The 20,351-nt window shown below is 30.1% G+C and overlaps 1 protein-coding gene across 1 annotated transcript in view; it reads right to left on the bottom strand.

Moving 5' to 3' along the window:
• LOC123003670 overlaps positions 1–20,351 on the bottom strand; it is a 46,305-nt gene that overhangs the window by 4,699 nt on the left and 21,255 nt on the right. Inside the window, exon 2 of the mRNA XM_044396594.1 lies at positions 7,822–8,275. Coding sequence (XP_044252529.1) covers positions 7,822–8,275 — 454 coding nt within the window. The remainder of the gene's footprint in view (positions 1–7,821; positions 8,276–20,351) is intronic.

Raw genomic sequence — 20,351 nt, 5'->3', positions numbered from 1 at the left:
ACTAAATTGCCGTACATTTATTTTTTGCAAATGGTAGCACTGTTTCACCATTTGTAACAACTCAATAGCCGCAATTGTGTGAATAAATTGTGAAAACAATTTAAAAATATCGAAAAAATGATACTTCATATGAAGTGCAAAATGTTGTATACAGGAGAAATGAAAACAAGTAGTAACAATCCATATAATAAGAAAACACACTGAGGGCGAATATTTTACGTTAATATCAGTGTGAGCTGCACATGATAAATCCTTTAACAAGTGGTACCAACTTCGCATCATTGTTTTCACTGTGATGCAAGAATAAATCACCGAAAAGTATAAACTCGAATCTCGTATCAGACGTAGAGCTATTTGCACCAAAGTTTGAGTTTTAAATTTCTCGTTTCGGATTCTCAAACATAAAGTGAAAAGTTCTCCAAATGTGTAAAAAAATATGAGAAAAAGTGCGTATAACTGTTTATTTCGTGAAGGTTTCTTCTCGGTGGGTGATTTTGGTGTGAGTAGAGTATATTTTCCGATTTTAAACATTGTTACAATTGTGTTCAAATAAATTTTTTGAAATGAAGGAAAACTGAAGAAATTTTTTTGTAACTACTTAGAATTGATTTTCTTGAAAGCTTAATTTGCCTTATTTGTTTAGTTTGAAGCCACTTATTGTAACAATACAAACACATCAAAGTTTCTAATACTCGATTTGTGTTTAAAATAACCATTTGATAAACATATATAGCAATCTGCTTTGCAAAGTTAATGACGGTGATAAATGACAATAACATTAGAGTTTTATGAGTTTAGTTGGTTTAACCCTATTACAACAAGAAAGCACATAAGAAAAAGTGTGACAAATATTCGATCAAACTTCAAAATTTAGTAATAAAATATATAGTTCACCTACTGACTCCTGAAACTCTAGACAAGAAAAAAATTTCATTTGTAAAACAGGTTTACGCGTTTTCTCTAATGATACTCCACACAATTTGCCTAATTAATATTTTGTGTACTCCACACAATTTGCCTAATTAATATTTTGTGTATCACAGCTACGATTTACAAAAATCGAAGTTTGTCGCAGTGATACAAACAAGACACGTTTTTTGCTTGTCTTACGATTTTTTGGATTATTATATGCTATTTTCTTATTGTATTCATCAGAAGAAATGGCATCAAGTTTTTGAAATTCCTTTTTTACGACTTTAATTTGTATCCCCATAAAAGTTAAGGAACTGTGCAATAATTACAATAATTAAATAAATCAATAAATTAGGTATTAAAAAATTATAATAATCAATTAAAAGTGAGATAAAGGCAGATATCTTTTTACTTTTTGGTTTTTGCTGGATTACACAATGCTTAGAAGAACCAAATTTGTTTGTTGTAAAAATAATGCGACTTCCTTAACTTTTTTGGAGCAGTTTATTTGCAACAATCACAGCCAATAAGTACAGTACTACGAATGTTAAAACAGTGTTATTACAATTTTTTTTTTAATTTTAACTATCTTAACCTCACTTTTTTTAGTGAAAATTTTTATTTCTTAATATGTAAAGCCTACTGTTATGCCAATTTCAATTAAATGGGTTATAGACTTACATTTATTATTATTATGCTACGCATCTCAGAAAATAAACAGCTCGTCTATAAAAAAATCTGTTCTCTACCTTGTGATATAATGTACTATTTAAAACCACTGCCAACCACACAAAGTGACTTTCATGACTAAAAGTTTTCCCTTCCAAGTATAAAGTAAAAACTCTGTTTTTTTACTTAAACGTTTTTGCTTTTACCATGACATTTCACATTTGTCATAATTAATTTCATTGCAAAGCGTCCTGATTATTTTGTTCATTTACTTGCTAATTATAGTGGTACTCTTTACTCTCGATCTAATTACGTTTGTGGATAAAATAGTACTCCTACATGTTTATTTGGAGTATGTAAAAGTGAGTTTATGTGACGAAGCTGAACGTTTATTTTGTCGAACACAGTGGGGTAAATAAATTCAGCTGATAATATAATATACTTATTAAGTAAAGTCGTTTCATCATTCAAAAAAAATCTTAAAACACTTTTGCTATTAAAAATGTTTTTTTTTGCATCTACACGGCTTTTAATAAACATTTTTTTCTCTTAATTTCGGAGAAATTCTATAACAAAAATGTTCTTTATGCAAAATTAATCCTAACCTGATAGACTCTTTCGAAGTTATACAGTGATAGAAGAGGTCTCTAAATTTGAAATCAAATTAAAAACATTGAAGAATGTTGAAACGAAAGATGTTAGATGTATGTTGTGTGTCTATTTAATACCGTATTGCAAACATAATTTGTTCCGTGACTGATTGGCAGACAACGCACAGCCTAAACCACTGAAGCTAGAAACATGAAATTTGGAAGATATGTTCCTTAGAGGGTGTACAGGTCTGCTAAGAAAAGATTTTTCGAAAATCAATCTCTAAAGAGATTGGGGTGTAAACGGTTAAACGAAGATAGAAACATAAAATTTGGAAGACATATTCCTTAGTGTGTAGAGGTCCGCTAAGAAAAAAATTTTCAAAAAACAATTTCTAAGAAGGTGACATGGAGTGTAAACGTTTAAACAACAAAAAAAGAAAATTTAGAAGATATGTTCTTTAGTGGTTGTACAGACACAATAAAACGAGATTTTTCGAAATTAAGTTTCTAAGAAGGTGAAACGGAATGTACATTTTTAAACAAAGATAGAAACATAAAACTTTGGATATATCACGGTGTAAGATATTTAGGTGATGCAGCGAGCGCATGCACTGCGTTGGCTGAAGTGTGGCCGAACTGGTCACGCGATTTTTAGACAAGGATGACATATACGGGCCATTCGTTCCCGAAAGTCCGCCTAATAAAGTGCACCTGAGGTGGTTACTTCAGCAATTTTATATATTGTTCTAATACATGTTTATACGTTTTGAAATGGGAAAAAATATGTGCCCAATTTTAAAAGTGGCCATGCCAAAAATAATGAAAAATTATCTTTATTTCCGATACCTACCCGGAAAATGTTGCCTAACCGTATAGTTCCAAAAAGACTGTATTTTCACTGTAAAGGATTATGTGTGTAAAAAACATTTTAAAGCAAAACATATAATTCGTGAAATAAAAACTGGCTGTTATACGGTAAATCTAAAAAAAATAATTAAAATTATAACTACCATAAAACATAATTTTTCTAGATTGAAACAGCTTATCAAATTTTATCTCAAAAAGCCAAAATTAGAAGAAGCAGTACGATTTTTCCATATTGTCCAGGATATTGTTAAATTTGAACCACAAGTTAAACAAAGCTGAAAAAATTGAAAAAGCAACAATTACCTTCTATTTATTACCTTCTAGTCTGTGGTCTTTACATTCAATTCCGAATGGTGACAATTATGGTTCAATAATTATAAAATAAAGTTCAGTTCAAAGTAACGTTATTTAAAAAAGTAGTAATCGACGCAAGGGTGTGAAATGAACTTTATATATTTGATCTCTCTGATTTCATTTTTCTCTACAAAAATACAAATATACAAAAATAACTACAGTCCAAAAACTGAATTAATTAATAACAAATTTTTGATAAATTGATGTTGTGTTACGGCAGTTTTAGAATTCCTAATAATTTTAAATTTTGGTTATTTATTATACAAGACGATAAAGAAATTGTTTATCGACGAGTGAAAAGGTTAACAAAGTTAAATTAAGAATAAAGTTTCGAGGGACGAAGCCACGAGTGGACTTTATTATAAAAGAGTATAAAAACGATCTTTATAGTCGTGTTTAATAAATATTTTGTTTTATTGTGTACTCATCTACCAGAATTTCTTGAATATAAACAGTAGATAAAAAATATTTTATTTCACTAGACGATAAAAGATTACTTTATCTACTAAAATTAGTTGATAAAAGCACTCTTTAACATTGAGTACAAAATAAGAATTAAATTTTACTTAGGTCCAGTTTTATGATCGAATTAAAGAGACTTTAAAGTTAATGTTGATTTGGAATGAGAAATTTTGCTCAAGGAGTAATTAGCACATTTTAAACAACATTTAATTTAATGCTCAATAAATTCGATTATGCAACTGGCTCTTAGAATATTATGCTCTTACGAAATATGTAATTTGTTCTTGAAAAATCTTTGTCTTCGATAATCCATTTCATAAAATTACCTTATTTAAAAATAATTATTTTTAATTAAGTATTAATTTAATTATTTAATATACCTACTAATTTACTAATTATTTAATATACCTAATAACTGTTTTCAAGTAAAATTCAATATGTATTTGTTCTACGTTTTTCAACAGAAACGCATGTAATAAAAATAAGTTCAAGCAAAGTTTTATCATTTAGATAATATTTCTTCATATAGAATTTAAATTTAGATGTATAGGTAGTAATTATATGATGTGTATTTTTTATATGAACTAGTGTTAAAAAAAAAATATAACTATTATCATTTATACAACTGCAACTTTTCGGTTCATTCCTTAATTTATTGTTAATATTGTTAATGATGGCCCGATTACGCTATCTCTCTCTAAATTGAGCGTGACCGGTTTGGCCACATGTTTGCAGGGCTTGCTGCATCACCTAAATATCTTACCACCGTGGGATATATGTGTAGGGTGCCCATTTTATCTGTTCCCGCCTGAAGGAACAAAAATAGGCAACATATTATACACTTCATAAATTATTTTGTGTAAAGTATTAACTATTCTAAATTAAATAATCATAGTCGGTGCTTGTCTATCGAAAAAAAAAATTAAATTCAAAACTCAAATGTATAATAATGGAAACAACAACAAGAAATTAACAAATTATTGTATTATTGGTTGCCTATTTATGAAATTTAAGGAAGGAACAGATAAAATAGGCACCCTGTACAGGACAATTCAGATAAGATAATGAGCCTGACGATCTGGCGATGCAACCCAAAAAACAAATTTCACTTACTTCTTGATCTAATTTAATTAAATTAAGATGTGCCTTTGCAATCCAAGTTATCTTATGTTGCTCTGAGAGGATGTACCCCCTGAAAGCTGGCGTATACCTATTACATGTAAATTTATTTCATTGTTTTTAGCCGCAAATTTGGACTTGAAGAGTTTCTTGATGTTTGTAGTGTTTCTTTAAAGGTAAATGGAGACCAGGGAAATATTCCCGCTTTAAATAAGTTAATAGATATTTTTTTATTGAATAAAATGTGAAAATTTTAATTATTAAGATTTTTTGATAACGGTATACCGTATTGAATTAAAAAGAAAACAGTTTATAGGTAATTTAAAAATACAGTGCCCTGATATAATGCGAATTTGATAACTGTTCTTGATTCTTTGATATAAAGCAAAAATTAAATTGAACGTAGGCAACCAATAATACACGATCTTCTGTACCTGGAGCCATAATCTATGACAGGCCGGGCCGCACCGCAGGGTGTAACCCACAACATGATCATTTTATTGCGTTTGTTCAAAGCAAAGATAAGCATTTGCACCCTTCAATAAGAGAATTGTTAGTTCATTTCAAAACTTATTTTTTTTTATTATTCATCTATTTAAAAATAAATTAAAAAAATAGATAGGTTTAATATAAAGGCACTAAGACCAATACGTAAACCTAAAAAATAAAAAATTAAAATATAATATTTATATTAATTTTACTGAGGACGGTTTTTGCTTAGGGATTATTATATGAGTTGGTCTTTACGGACAGCTCTAACTAGCCAAATTAATTTTGTGTTAAAAACGATTCTAGGTATTTGTGGTGAGACACATATTATGTTTATCGTTATTGTGTTATGTGTATTATTTCGTTCTATGGCAGTTTTAATATCGGTGTATCTCGCGCTAAATTTCAACAATAGCATTTTAACCGACTAATCCATCTGGTGTTGCACCTAAAAATGTTTTTTCTTCATCAACAAAAAAGCCGCATGAGTCCACCTTGAAACCTGTGATTTGCTCAAACTTTTCCTTTGCTTTTTCTTCATTATCAATACCCCATAGTAGAGGTTCGGGCAATTTTTTAAATTTAGACACACCTACACTATATAAGATATTTTTTACAGTATTTGCTGTATTGGTTTTACATTTCATATTTATATAATATATGCAGCTTCCATCGAAGTTCTGTTAGTTGAGAATAACCAGCACCTATTGCTACTATGCTACAAACAGCTGCTTCATTTACTTCATTTGTGTGATTTTCTTTTTCGGTACTAAAAGTTCTTATTGCCCCACACATACTACATTTGTGTTTAAAAACACTTTTAAACCACAAATGTGTTTCTAGAATGATGTTAATGTTCAAAAAACTACAAGAAAAAATGTTATGTTTTATGTTTTTTAATTCCAAAAATAAATGCCCTATGTCAACAATCCTTCGACCACTTGGAACAAAATTTTGTTCTTGACTAGTTTCTTTGTCAATAATAAACACTTCATCGTCATCGGAACTCGATTCAATTGACTGAAAACTACATTCTGCAAGACTTGATTTACTTGGAAGATCAGTTTTAGAACCTTTTCGTTGTTTTTTCCAATAATTATGCATCATTTTCGGCTTTTTCTTTTTTTTTTGAAAGAAATTGTTTAGAACTATTACCCATAATTTCAATACAACGTTTTCAACAAGTGATAAGAAATTAGGAATTACACTTACCAAGAAGAGGCCACAATAACACTAATTTAGTATGTAATTAAATAGATACCCAACAAAATAACTTATAAAAAAAAGAACAAATATCACTGTTCAAAAATATCACTTATTTCAAAGCACTGCGGTGGAAGAAAAATGAAAGATAAAATTTTATTTTAATTTATTAATAAATAATGATAGTTTTTTAAAAATGGCTTTGTTTTTTATCTCTATTTCTTTGAGTTGCTATTTATCAAAATTATGTTTTTCCCACACTTTGTTTTATTTAACTTGCGAAAACTGATTTGTCAAAGTGAGATTATTGTCAAAAAATTATTCCAAAGTCCAAAAACAAGAGAAAAATGAACTTTTCTTTCTACTGAGCTAGAATCTGAATCTTTGAAATAAGAGAAACTCATCGATGGTGAAATTCTGTTTGTTTACTTTATTTCCATTTTATGACTAAAGGACCAGGTACCAGGTAGAGAAGGTCGGATGATTGACAGCTGCCACAGAATAAAAGTCTAAATAGAGTATGCAACTTACAGTACACCAAATCTGAACAGTTCATTCGGTACCCTAGAGCCTTAAGAAAGAATTTGTCAAAAATATATTTATAAGAAAGTGAAATGGGGCGTCAACACTTAAACAAAAATAGAAACATAAAATTTGGAAAATATGTTCCTTAGCGGTTGTAAAAGTGTACTAATAAGACGAGATTTTTTTAACATAAGTTTCTAAGGGGGTGTAACGAGGTGTCTACGTTTAAACGAAGATAGGAAGATAACAATTAGAAAATATTTTTCTTAGAGAGTGTAGAAGTCACTAATCAGGCACTTTTCAAAAACTAACCTTTAACAGTATCAATAGGGTACAAACATTTACGAGTAAACGACATTGTAAACATAAAATGTAGATTTTGGGAGTGTAGAAGTGCTCTAAGAAGACACTTTTTGAAAATCAACCAAGGTGAAATAGGGTGTAAACGTTTGTAACGTGCTTTTGTCATTTTCTTTAGCACCGGCCTTCTGCTGCTCCCGCGTTGGTTTACGTTGGTGAATTAAGAAAAGAATAGATAAACAGACTAACTTCACATTCCCTCATTGAAATTAACAAATCTACGTAGACGAAGTCACAAGTGCAAGCTAGTTAAATGTATATAACTTACTGTGTATCCCCTGTTCTGTGCAACTCTCGCACCTGTCGCCTGGTGTCATTCAGCATATCCAGGTAAGTTTGCGCGTAGGGCTTCAACGTCTCCAGCTGTTTGAGGAAGTCTCGTCTTTCCGGCGAATCGTCTAAATCCGAGCTGGTGTCAATGTTTTGCGGCATGTTTTTTCGTCTAATTCTAAGATAAATCACAGCTGAGCCAATCAGAATGGCGCATAATACTGTTCCGGCAATGACTCCGGTGAGGACGGTAGCGGTTTCCGACGGGAGACCCAGGAAGTTGCCGTTATGAACACAGATGCGACCCATATAGTCGAGACGGGTGCTCCATCTGGGCTGGTGACCATACGGACACGTGGTAACGCATCGACGCGACGGATGCACTATCAAATTGGGACATTTGATACATCCTTTGGGGCCGCATTTGAGACATTGTGGCTCGGAGAGACATCCTGCAAGTAGAAAAATCTCTTTTAAATTTACTGTTCATTGTTAAATTATTATATCACACAGAAGATATTGGATATTTCATTTATCCCTGAACTGCAATACCGAGCGTAAATAAAAAAACAAACTTTGTAGGAATTAAAATTGTTTCCTAAAAATCCTTTTTTACATCTCAATCTTCTTAAGGTTGTTTTATTCGTTCTTTATTTCTGAGACTATGCGTATATAAATCTCTATTTATAAATTACGATAGAATTTTGAAAAATAGAATCCATTAATTGTTACAATTAAATACACTAAATATGTATAAACAGATTATACAAAGTGGTTATAAATAATTTTCATCTGTGAATTTTCCATGTAAAATAAAAAATGCCGCTTTACGAAAATAAGGAGTACCTACTTGTTTTAACTCAAAATTAAAAATTCGCTGTTTACTAAGCGTCCACTTCGAAAATAGCCTTCAATTATAAAATTGTATTCTTCCAAAGTATACATTATTATTGGAAATTAGTTGAAACAATAAAAGTTTAATTAACAACAATTTATTATTGATTAATAAGTGACACTAATGACAGAACTAGAGCTTTCAAAAAAGTAGAGCGGCACAAATAAAGTTACATGCAAAAAAATCCAAAGCTGACTAGATGAAAATCATTTATAACCACTCTGTATAATAATAGTTTATTATTTAAGATACGTGATTTATCCAATACTGTCATAAAAGTAATAAGTGTAATAAGTCAAATTATTGTTTATGTGTAAGAATCACGCGGTATAAATTAAGCAAAAATTATATTTTTACTTTATAAAGCCATTAGTGTAAGACGCCACAGCCTGTGCATACGAGGTGCTAAAAAAAGATTGCAAAATATAAAATAAATAAAAATATACTAATGAGATTATTATGAAATATAAAATAGGAGGTAATACACTGGCGGACACAGAATTTTGGACATCAAATTATGTCAGTTCAAAAAATGTCAATGCAAGCCACGCTTTATTGTCTTTATGATTGACGTTTGAAACTAAAATTTGAAAGTTCAATTAGTTGAAATTTATTTTTGGCGTCGATTTTTCGAAACAATAATGCCAGCAATACGTCTTTTTATACAAGTTCAATAAATTATTTTGAATTGTTGTCATTTTTTTCTCTAGCTTCAGGATAAAAATTACAAAAACCGAAAGTGAGGGTAGTTGCCTAAGGCCCATTTTACATTTTTATGTCAGTCGAATGACAAATCGTCCAAAATTCCGTGTCCACCAGTGTAGTATAGACCAGAACAAACAAAAAAGTCTTGATAAACATAAGTCCGCAAAGTAACGGTTTCAGAGATATCAAATGTGAAAATTTTTGGAATTTTCACTAGAAGCTTCTCTTTTTTGTTTGAACAGATTGCAAAAAAACGAATAATCTACGATACCTCCGAAACCGTTACTTTGCAGACCCATATTTATAAAAAAAATTGTTTGTTTTGGTCTATTCTATTACCTCCTAAAATATTTTACAATCTTTTTTTAACACCCTGTGGGGCACAAGTAGTCGAAAAATTCAAATACAAAAGTTTAAAAACAATTAAAAAAGTATAACTATTAAAAATAATATTAAAAAACGTATTCGAAAAAAAATGAATGTGGCAACGTTGTCTAATGGTACTCGTACTACAATTAAACAACACTAAAAATTATTTTTGAAACCTCAGTAATAATTTCCTAGAAAATAAACATTGTGGCGGTTACAGTTTTATGTTAGGATAGCCATAAACTTATTAAAGAATCAAAACCATAAAAGGTTGTGAACACGGTATATCTTTATGTCGCTTCTACCATAATGTCGTTATATGGTATCTACAAACGGTATTTTTTTTTGAACAAAAAAATTTCTAAAAGTTCAAACACCTACTGATAAATATTGAAAGTGGATGCAAAAACAATTATCCGTCACTGATTTATGAAACGATTACTTAAAATAAAATTCAAAAACTTGAGAAAATAATTTTAATTGAATAATTAAACAAAATACACAAGTTTGTAGTTTAAAATTTTGTAAAATAAGACCTCAAAAACGTACCATTGAGTTGGTGCACCACTTTTTAAGCGAACTGTATAACATTTTATTTAAAATGTTCATTTCATTGCCATTTTTTAAATATTAAATTTTTTCAAAAAGAACTAACTGACATACCTAGGGAAAAATTACTAAGTCTGTCTATATTTGCTTGAATTTTAAGGTTCAATAGAGGCAATTGTAAAGGTTTATTTCCATAAAGACATATCCACGGCCAGTTGGTCGCATTGGTAGTAACATTAGCTTTAGAATCACCCTCATTAAATCCCCCATTAACTAGTTTGGTAAGTCAAAACCATAAAATACAAGCAAAAATAGACTGATTTTACTTTAAGATCACCTGTATACTATACCTACACAAATAGAGAAGTGGGCGTGCGTTACCCTTCCACAACATTTCTTATTCATTACCTATTCGACCCATTTTTTATAAAATTATAGAATTATAACCTTTTCTCTTTGCATAAGATTGTTGTTATTTCTCACAATCCTATATTTATATAAATATAAATTGCAAAAAATAATAAATAGTAAAGTTTTCAAAATCATTGTTACTGCTTATTTTCAATAATGTAGTACGTCCCAAAAATGATAATAGTCATTATTGAGATTTAAAATGCACCTTCTACTAAATACATAATGATTTGGTTAAATTGTCTTAAAAAACAATAAACCCTTATCGAATTTGATAATTCACTGAATGACTCTGTATTGTATTATTGTATCTAATCCAATTTTAAATAAGCGTTAAAAATATTGAACTGAAAAAAGTAAGAAGAACTTTGTTCACTCTTAATAAAATGAAACTGTCGATTCTTTATGCATGATTATAACATTGACTATAATAAGTTACTACAGAAATTATCAAATTTCATTTTCACAAAAAGAAATAACTTTCAATAAATCAGTAAAATTAAAAATGGCAATTGATCTGCCAAGCTACAAACACCGAACTCTTAAAAAAAGTGATTTAAAAGTGTTATATGCTTTAAGACGTCTCTAGTTTTTCCGTAATATCTTCAGTCAATTGAAAATTGTAGGTAATTAATTACTTATCTACAGATGGGTTAAGTCTACAAAGCAATAAAAACAGACATTCAAATAATAGTTTTCCAATTAGACAATCTTCTGATTATGAAGATACAGACAAGTTTACAAATAACAGAACACTTTATTTTTAGTTATCAAAGCTACCGGTGCTCTATTAAGACCCCTTGATGGAAGAAAAACATAAACAATAAGAGATAAACGACCGGAAGCATCTGTTTGCCACTGGCACGCCAAGCAAAAAATATATCTTTTTTTAGCACTTAAATTGGGTTTGATTTTAGAAAATATCAGAAAAGTGTCACAATAAATTGGATTTTTCAAGGACGACAGAAGTTCCCATGGTCCACTTTGGAGAATGTCTTCAGGAAGTGGTATTGAAGCGCGTCGATTCCTCGATTCCAATTTAAAAATGCTTTCCCTCGTTAAATCATAGAAAAATGAAATTGTAGCTTTTTTGATTCGGTGATATTTAAAATTATAATGGAGTAGGTATGTTTTGGTGGCGCAACAGAAGAAAGGAATCGATTTTATTATGGTTTGGAAGATGAGAAACGACAGTACCTATTACGTAACAGATTCATCCGGATGGCTGATTTTCCTGAACCCGAGACAAGGAAGTGTGTCTAGTTACTGAGTCAGTCCAATGCTTTGGCTTCTCATATTTCGTCGGTGAAATTTTGTGTAACGTTTCTCAAATTATTAGTGTAGAGAAAATTTAAACAAAAAATACCGAACATTAGAGCAAAATGAGGATCGAAATTATTATAATGCCGCTCGCATTTCCTCTCATCAAAATAGAAACTTTAATGCGAATTAAAAAAATTATATAGGCATTTAAAACTAGTTCTAAGTACAATCTTGATTTTTGAAAGCTGTAGATAAAGAACCTGAAAAGTCAAGTCAAGCTAAAAAAAAATTTCTTCTTGTAAACTTAATCCGGGAACAAACTGTATACTTGCAAAATACATTTCTTAAATAAATTTATGTATTTGTAATTTGATAATTTGAGCAAGCTTGTTTATTATAATCATAATTTAATGTATACAGGGTTATTCATAAATATGAAGCAATATAATAATATAATAAATATAATATAATATAATATAATAAATAATAACTCGTGTCCTATCTCTACTGATAAGAATTTTACAGCCCTCGGAATGTGGATATGGAAATTTAATTTTTTTGTAATAACTTTGGAACTATTTGACCAAATATTATAAAATTTAGAACATTTCCCTGTGACAACATACCCTTTAAACTGGTAATCACGAAAACCGGATACATCCACTCAATTTCCGGTTCCAGCAGTTGCAGGTCACATTTTCTGTGTTTTTCCATTTTTTTGCTCTCTTAACACCAATTTTTTATTGCCCAAATCGATAGAGTAATCAATTTCGATTAAAAAACTCGTAACCTTTAATACTCCTAAAATGGACCGTTTCAAAGATATTTTAATTTAAAGTGAGGACTGCACAACGCTGAAATCAAAAAATAGGGATTTTGAATAAATGGTATCCACGGCAACGAATGACCATGGTCACATAAATCCCTGCCAGGCATCTGTTAACTTTGACAATAAATTTTTGTAAATTTTGTATGAATTAAATGCTACGAGATCCATTTGGATTTATTCTAAGTTATGTTTGGAATCTGAGGTAAACTTTTATTAAATATTTTCGATTAATTGTCTAATAATCGTCCAATGTCAAAGTTGACAGATGCCTGACAGCGATTAGTGAGACCATGGTCATTTGTTACCGTGGATATCATCCATTCAAAATCCCTACTTTTTGGTTTCAGCGTTGTGCAGTCCTCAGTTTAAATTAAAATATCTTTGAAACGGTCCATTTTAGGGGTATTAAAGGTTATGCGTTTTTTAATCGAAATTGATTACTCTATCAATCTGAACAATAAAAAATTGGTGTTAAGAGAGCAAAAAAAATGGAAAAACACAGAAAATGTGACCTGCAACTGCTGAAACCGGAAATTGAGTGGATGTATCCGGTTTTCGTAATTACCAGTTTAAAGGGTATGTTGTCACAGGGAAATGTTCCAAATTTTATAATATTTGGTCAAATAGTTCTAAAGTTATTACAAAAAAATCAAATTTCCGTACCCACATTCCGAGGGCTGTAAAATTCTTATCAGTAGAGATAGGACACGAGTTATTATTTAAATTAACATCATTTTATAGGTCATTTTTGAGGTTCAAATATTGCTTCATATTTATGAATAACCCTGTACGTTATAATCTATGCTCATTGAAATAATTTTCACAAAAAGACATTTTTCCGGTCCGGACCAACTTTGTAAATAAGGGTTTTTCGACATATTACCTGCTCTCCAATTAATTAGTCTGAAACGCTATTGCGACAAAGCGCATCCCAAGTTACAAAGTTAGACTAGTGAATAGTTTTTTCCCCGGGTGTACCTAATTCAACGGCAATCGAGTAAAATTTATCTTTTCATAACTTTAAATCCAAATCTAAAGAGTCAAAACATAAAATTTAAACTTACAGGGTGTCTAAGAACTCGTGCCCTAGAGAAAAATTTTAAACAAGATAAGGTACCAAAAACATGGAAAAATTGTTTAAAAAATTCTATCTGTCACAAAATTTTGACATTTGACATTTTTTTATTTAATGATACTGCTGATCTTGTATATGTCGTAGTCATTGGGCGTAATGCGTCATTCCGCGGAAAGCCTAGTCATTGGCCGTACTGCCGGCAGAAGCTGTAATCAAATGAATATTCCTTTGTTTGACTGAAATTTTACGTCGTTTCAGGGATTGCCTACTTAATTCTCGTCAAACAAAGTAACCGGTTGAACCATTACATGTTACAGCGTTTGACGGAAGTGTATTTAGTCATTTGCCGAAAAGTCTTGAAATGTTTGATACTTTCTGCAGAAACGTAGATTTTTGGTAGAAGAAAAGAAAAGCCAAAAAAACAAAAGATTTGTATTGTAGCAAAATATTTGTTTCGTTTATTTGGAATAATGTAAATATATAATATTATAAAATCATACAAAAAACGTTAAGTACATGACATAAACAACAGATAAAAATATATTTCTGCCATTCAGGAAAATTAAACAAAAATAAAAATATATTCTTTAAACATAACATAATTCAAAATGTTAACTCTAACAATTGTAGGTAGGTAACTATAACATATTAGGTATATGTACATGTATTTAGATTGTTATTTACCTATTTAAACACGTAGCACTATTGTAGCATCTAGAATTGCACATCACTTTTTTTTTAAAACACACACAGCGATTTGTTTGGCACTGTTTTTTGCCTACGAGTTTTTTTGTTTGGCAAGTAAAATATCTTTTGCAGCCTAAAATGTGTGCAATTAAAATAAAGGTGTATTTTGAGGTTAGAAGTCTTTTACCTCCTTCATTTCTTCGTAATTCTACGGTTTTTTGGCATCTTTGTTCTTCAAAAAATTTTCATTTAACTTGTCATAGAACACATTCCTATGATTATCCATTTTCAATAGGACAATTACTAAATATTACGGCCCGAAATACTACACAAGCTTTCAGCAAATGACTACATACACTTYCGTCAAACGCTGTAACATGTAATGGTTCAACCGGTTACTTTGTTTGACGAGAATTAAGTAGRCAATCCCTGAAATGACGTAAAATTTCAGTCAAACAAAGGAATATTCATTTGATTACAGCTTCTGCCGGCAGTACGGCCAATGACTAGGCTTTCCGCGGAATGACGCATTACGACCAATGACTACGACATATACACTGTGTCAATTTTAAAACTTGCAATCGGCAATTTCTCTCAACTGAAAAAGTTATTAATAATCACTCAAAACCGTTTTGGTGGTTCCTAGGGGGAATTAAAATGACATGATAAGTGACACACCTCCATCCACCCTTGAATATAGTAAAAAAATGAAAATTTAACGTCTTCGTTTTTGAATAATTGGAAAAATAACTTTACCAAATAGGCTGTTGTATGACATTTTTGAAAAGCGCTTGTTATGGGCTTTCCAACGATACATCGCAAGTAGGGTCGTGTCATTTAAAATTTTCAACTTAAGGTGGCTGTGGCTTGAAGGGTGGGTGGAAGAGCGTCACTTACCATGCCATTTTGATTCCCCCTAAAAACTACCGAAACGGTTTTGAGTGAGTCTCAATAACTTTTTTAGTCGTAGAGATATTGGCGATTGCAAGTTTTAAAATTGACACCCTGTATGTTTTTTTTTACAATTATTTAGTAAAGATAACAGAAATAAATAAAGTCACAAGGCAAGATTTAAACTTTCATAACTTCGAAATTTTTATAGATAGAATTTTTTAACATTTTTTCCATGCTCCTGGTATCTTACGACCTTACATGGCATTTTTCTCTGGGAGTTCTGGCGCGTCCTGTATATAGCAATCTGCTTTACGAAGTTAATGACGGTGATAAATGACAATGGCATTAGTGTTTTATGATTGTAGTTCGTTTAAACCTACTACAACAAGAAAGCACATAAGAAAAAGTGTGACAAATATTGATCAAACTTCAGAATTTAGTAATAAAGTTCACATGAACCATTAAAACAACCACTTCTTTTATCAACTTTACTCAAAAATGAACTTGAATACGATTAACACGATTTTTAAAATAGGAAAACACACCCTACTGACCCCTGAAACACTAGACAAAAAAAAATTTTCGTTAAAAAAACAGGTTTATGCGTTTTCTCTAATGATACTCCACACAATTTGCCTAATTAATTGTTTGTGTACCGCAATTAAGTTTCTCAAAAATCGAAGTTTGATGCATGCAACTCTTAGTGTAATGAGCGACACTGATTTATATTTCTCATCAATTTTTTCAGTAATTATGGTAAAAAAAGCGAGACGAAATTGGTACTACTTGATCAGAAAGTTGTCACAAGTTTGCCACAGTAATACAAACAGGACATGCACATTTTTTGCGTGGCTTACAATTTTTTGGATTATTATACTCTATATTCTTATTGTATTCATGAGAAGAAATGGGATCAAAGTTTTGAAAGTTCTGTTGTACAACACATTTAATTTGTATCCCCATATATTTGCAACAATCACAGCCAGTACAGTGTTACGAATGATACAACAGTGTTATCACAATCAAAAAATATATATTGAGAAGCATATCTCGTCTTGTGTTGATTCAAACGAAATTTTCAAAAGATTAACAATTTTACAACGTAAACTTTCGCTCCTCCAAGACTCTGTATTTCATTTTACAGATATTTTCAGTTGGAACATTTTATTTAGTCACATTTACATCGTCTGTCTAACTCTTACTCATACAGATTACATTTTCAAAAATCCAGACCAGTTAAATAATAATTTTATTTTCGAATCAGTGGGAAGAACAATTTGTTCCATTTTTTTTTGGGTAAGTATTTTTACTTTTTAATAAAAAAATGTCTTACAGAATTCCAGGTTCTGGCAGTGCAATTAATTCTACTGTGTGACCAAATTTTAAAAGAGTTCGATGAAATTTTGGACGCTTTATTAAAAATTAAATTTGTTTGCAAAAGCAAAAATAAGCAGAAATGTTTTTTGAAAAGAATTGAACGAAGTCGCCCTAACTTTTCAACTGCAAGGTTTTACAACATTAACAGGTCGACAATATTCAATCTGATAAATACTACAACTACATTTTTAATAGTTCTATTGCAATTTCGAATTAATTAAATTACAAACCTATATATTCAATAAATGTCCAAGCAACAAAAATTGCGTTTGAATGTTTGATAAAACAAAAATTTGAATGGTAAATGGCTATTATAATTATGCATACGTTTTTAGATGGTAAAATTGTTTGTATTGATACAACGTAGCTAAAAATTGCTGGCAACCACACAAAGACAATTTTAATATTCGATTCATCATTCAAAAAAATCTTAGAATATTTTCGTATTTTTTTTTGTATCTACACGCCTTTTAATAAACATTTGGCAAAAATTCAAATATTGATTCTTTTTTTTTTTGTAATGGGTAGACCTAGTACATCACCACTTGTCATAGCAAACCTTAAAATCTCATTTCAGAATATTTTTTTCTCTTGATTTCAGAAACCAATATTCTAAAAAACACTATACCGGAATGGTTTAGCAAAAATTTGAAGGTAGGTACAGAAGGGCAAAAAAATCGAAAAAGTAAATTTTGTGTATACCAAAAATGCATAATTTTCCCAAATAACCATTATGAAATTATTGTCCTAAATTTTGGGAACTGCTGCAATTTGCATTTACTAGATGAGAAAAGGCAGAAAGAAAATTTTTCTCTTGAATGAACAATAAATTACAATACTTTACAAAACGGTCGTCCATCACTCATACTTATTGCGTTAGCCATTTAAAGGTTGTTTTAAATAATTTTACAAAACTTTTCAAATTTATCCAAAAAATATAAAATTTGCGACTCCAAGCCCGGTCGTGGCACTAAAGCTCTTATAGAGAATTAACTCGATTAAATTATTTAGTCAAGTAATAGATGCATTTAAAATATGCAAAATATCCAGTAAAATACAAGGTGATTCACGAGGAATAATGAGCCTGACCAAATTCTCGATGCAACCACCAATACTTTTCGCAACTTGCTTTGCAACAAATGTAATGTTGGTTGCATCGAGAATTTGTTCAGGCTCATTATTCCTCGTAAATCACCCTATATTTCCAAATTTTAGTCCGAATATTCTTTTAATCTAGGTTCTTATTGGTCTTTCACTATGGTTATCATACTAAAGTATTTTAGATATCTTAGTATCCTTTAACTGTGCAAATCCTAAAAGCAACAAAATGCGTAAAACTGTTTATTTCGTGAAAGTTTCTTCTCGGTAGGTGAGCAGAAGAAATTTTCCGATTTTAAATATTATTACAATTGTGTTAAAATTCATTTTTTGGAATAAACGAAAATTGCTGCTCAGAATTGATTTTCTTGAAAGCGTTATTTGTCTAATGTTTTGTTTGAAGCCACTTATTGTAACAATACACGAACACCAAAGTTTCTAATACTCGATTTGTATTTAAATAAACTAAAAATACAGGGTGTGTCAAACCTTGCACCCCAGAGAAAAATTTCAAGTAAGATAAGATACCAAGAACAAGAAAACATTTTTTTTTAATTCTATCTGTCAAAAAATTTTGATATTTGTTTATGTCTATTTAATGATACTGATGACCTTATATGTATTTTTTTTATAATTATTTAGTAAAAGTACACAAACTTTGCCATTAAAAGCCACAAATAACGTTAAACAAAGTTACAATTCTTCCTTGTTTCCTCTTATAATAGCCTGTAGCAAGAAAACTTAAAAAAATATTTTTCCAACAGAAATAAATAGTCAAAGTGCAAAATTTAAACTCTCACAACTTCAAAATTTTTATAGATAGAATTTTTTTAACATTTTTTCCATGTCCCTGGTATCTTACCTTAACTTTCTCTGGGGTGCAAGTTCTGGCGCACCTTGTATTTAATAGTATAACACAAGTTTATAACACAACCATTCAAAGTCCCAGTTTTTTATTTTTTACTTCAATTTATGTATTTACTTAAATTATATCTATACTGAAAAAGAAAACCAATCATAACAAGTCAAATAAATAAATTAAAAGTAAAACCAGATTATCTAATCTACATAAATTCTTAGATCATTTTTATTATTAAAGTAACAATGTATTAATTGAAATTGTCACTTGTATTATTAAAGAAAATGTTTGAGATTTAAAAGGAAATTTCTTATAGAAAAGCCAATTTTTTAAGTAGAACATCCCACAGATATACATAGATATATTTCCAGATTCACGAGTGGCTAAACAGCCTTATATTCTGATTAGCAAACATGTGAAAGTTGTTTTACACAAATAAAAATGATAACTGTTGTTCAGCAATATTTTTCGCACAAAATCAGATCATATTTAAATGCTCGTAGCTCGCAGTACACATCAACACCTTTAAATCAGCACTAACCTTTGCGTTTGCCATGCAAAGTTCATCTAAATCTAAAGAAAAAGCCTTGGATTTCTTAATAATTTCACTCTGATATGATTTCCTGATTGTAATATGCAAATGTTTAGAAAAATTGCATCCAAATTACAGATTTTTGTCTTCACGTTTGCATAACATAGAAAGTGATTTAATTATGTAGTTTTTAATTTTCTCTTTTTCCGTCTGATATCGCGACTTTTTGACCTTCTTATGGATTTTATCGTGTGGCAAATTGTGGGTTTGATAAATTATCCTTAATTCTTGAGACATGACTCATAAACTGGTAGAATTATCAAATTAAGAAAATTATTGAATAAATAAACATTCCATTTTTGTGTAAAGCATAAGAGTCATTCCTTGTTAAGGCAAAGTGAGCGAGAAGAAAATAATCAAAAAACTACTTACAAAAAGTGATTCTAGTGTGAGAACCACTCTTATATGAACATATTCAAAGTAGAAAAGACAGTGATTACACCAAAAAAAAAAAACAAATCATTTCTAAACGAGATAAAAGTCATAACACTCATAACATAACATATTTTACGAGTATCTATGTAATAAATTTATTTCGTTATTTATTCAGTCTTAGTCAACATAGGTATTTAAAATAAAATACTATAATAAAAATGTGATTAAAATGGTCCGAGAGAACTCTCGCTTTTAAAAACCTTTTCAGTGTGTGGTATAGCACGAAATATGTATTTGTTACCCAACATAAACTGAAATAGTAACAAAATATATCTTATTGTAAAAAAGCATCAAAAGAAAAAACACAAATTACAGACATCCTATGTGTAATGAGAAGAAAGTAAGCAAATTTTATTTTTTTTAGCATACGAATATATGATTTCAAACTTCACCACTTACCACTTTTATTTCTGGCGGCGATCAAATCATAATTTCAGTAAACTACGGACGTAAAATGTAATCATAAGTGGAGAAAAAAACAAATTTATTT

The sequence above is a fragment of the Tribolium madens genome, unplaced genomic scaffold, assembly GCF_015345945.1.
Source record: "Tribolium madens isolate multiple individuals breed KSU strain unplaced genomic scaffold, Tmad_KSU_1.1 Scaffold_1;HRSCAF=32;Tcas5.2_LG8, whole genome shotgun sequence".
Lineage (NCBI taxonomy): Eukaryota > Metazoa > Arthropoda > Insecta > Coleoptera > Tenebrionidae > Tribolium > Tribolium madens.
The sequence above is the reverse complement of the archived record's forward strand: the minus strand, read 5'-3'. Positions and strand labels throughout refer to the sequence as shown.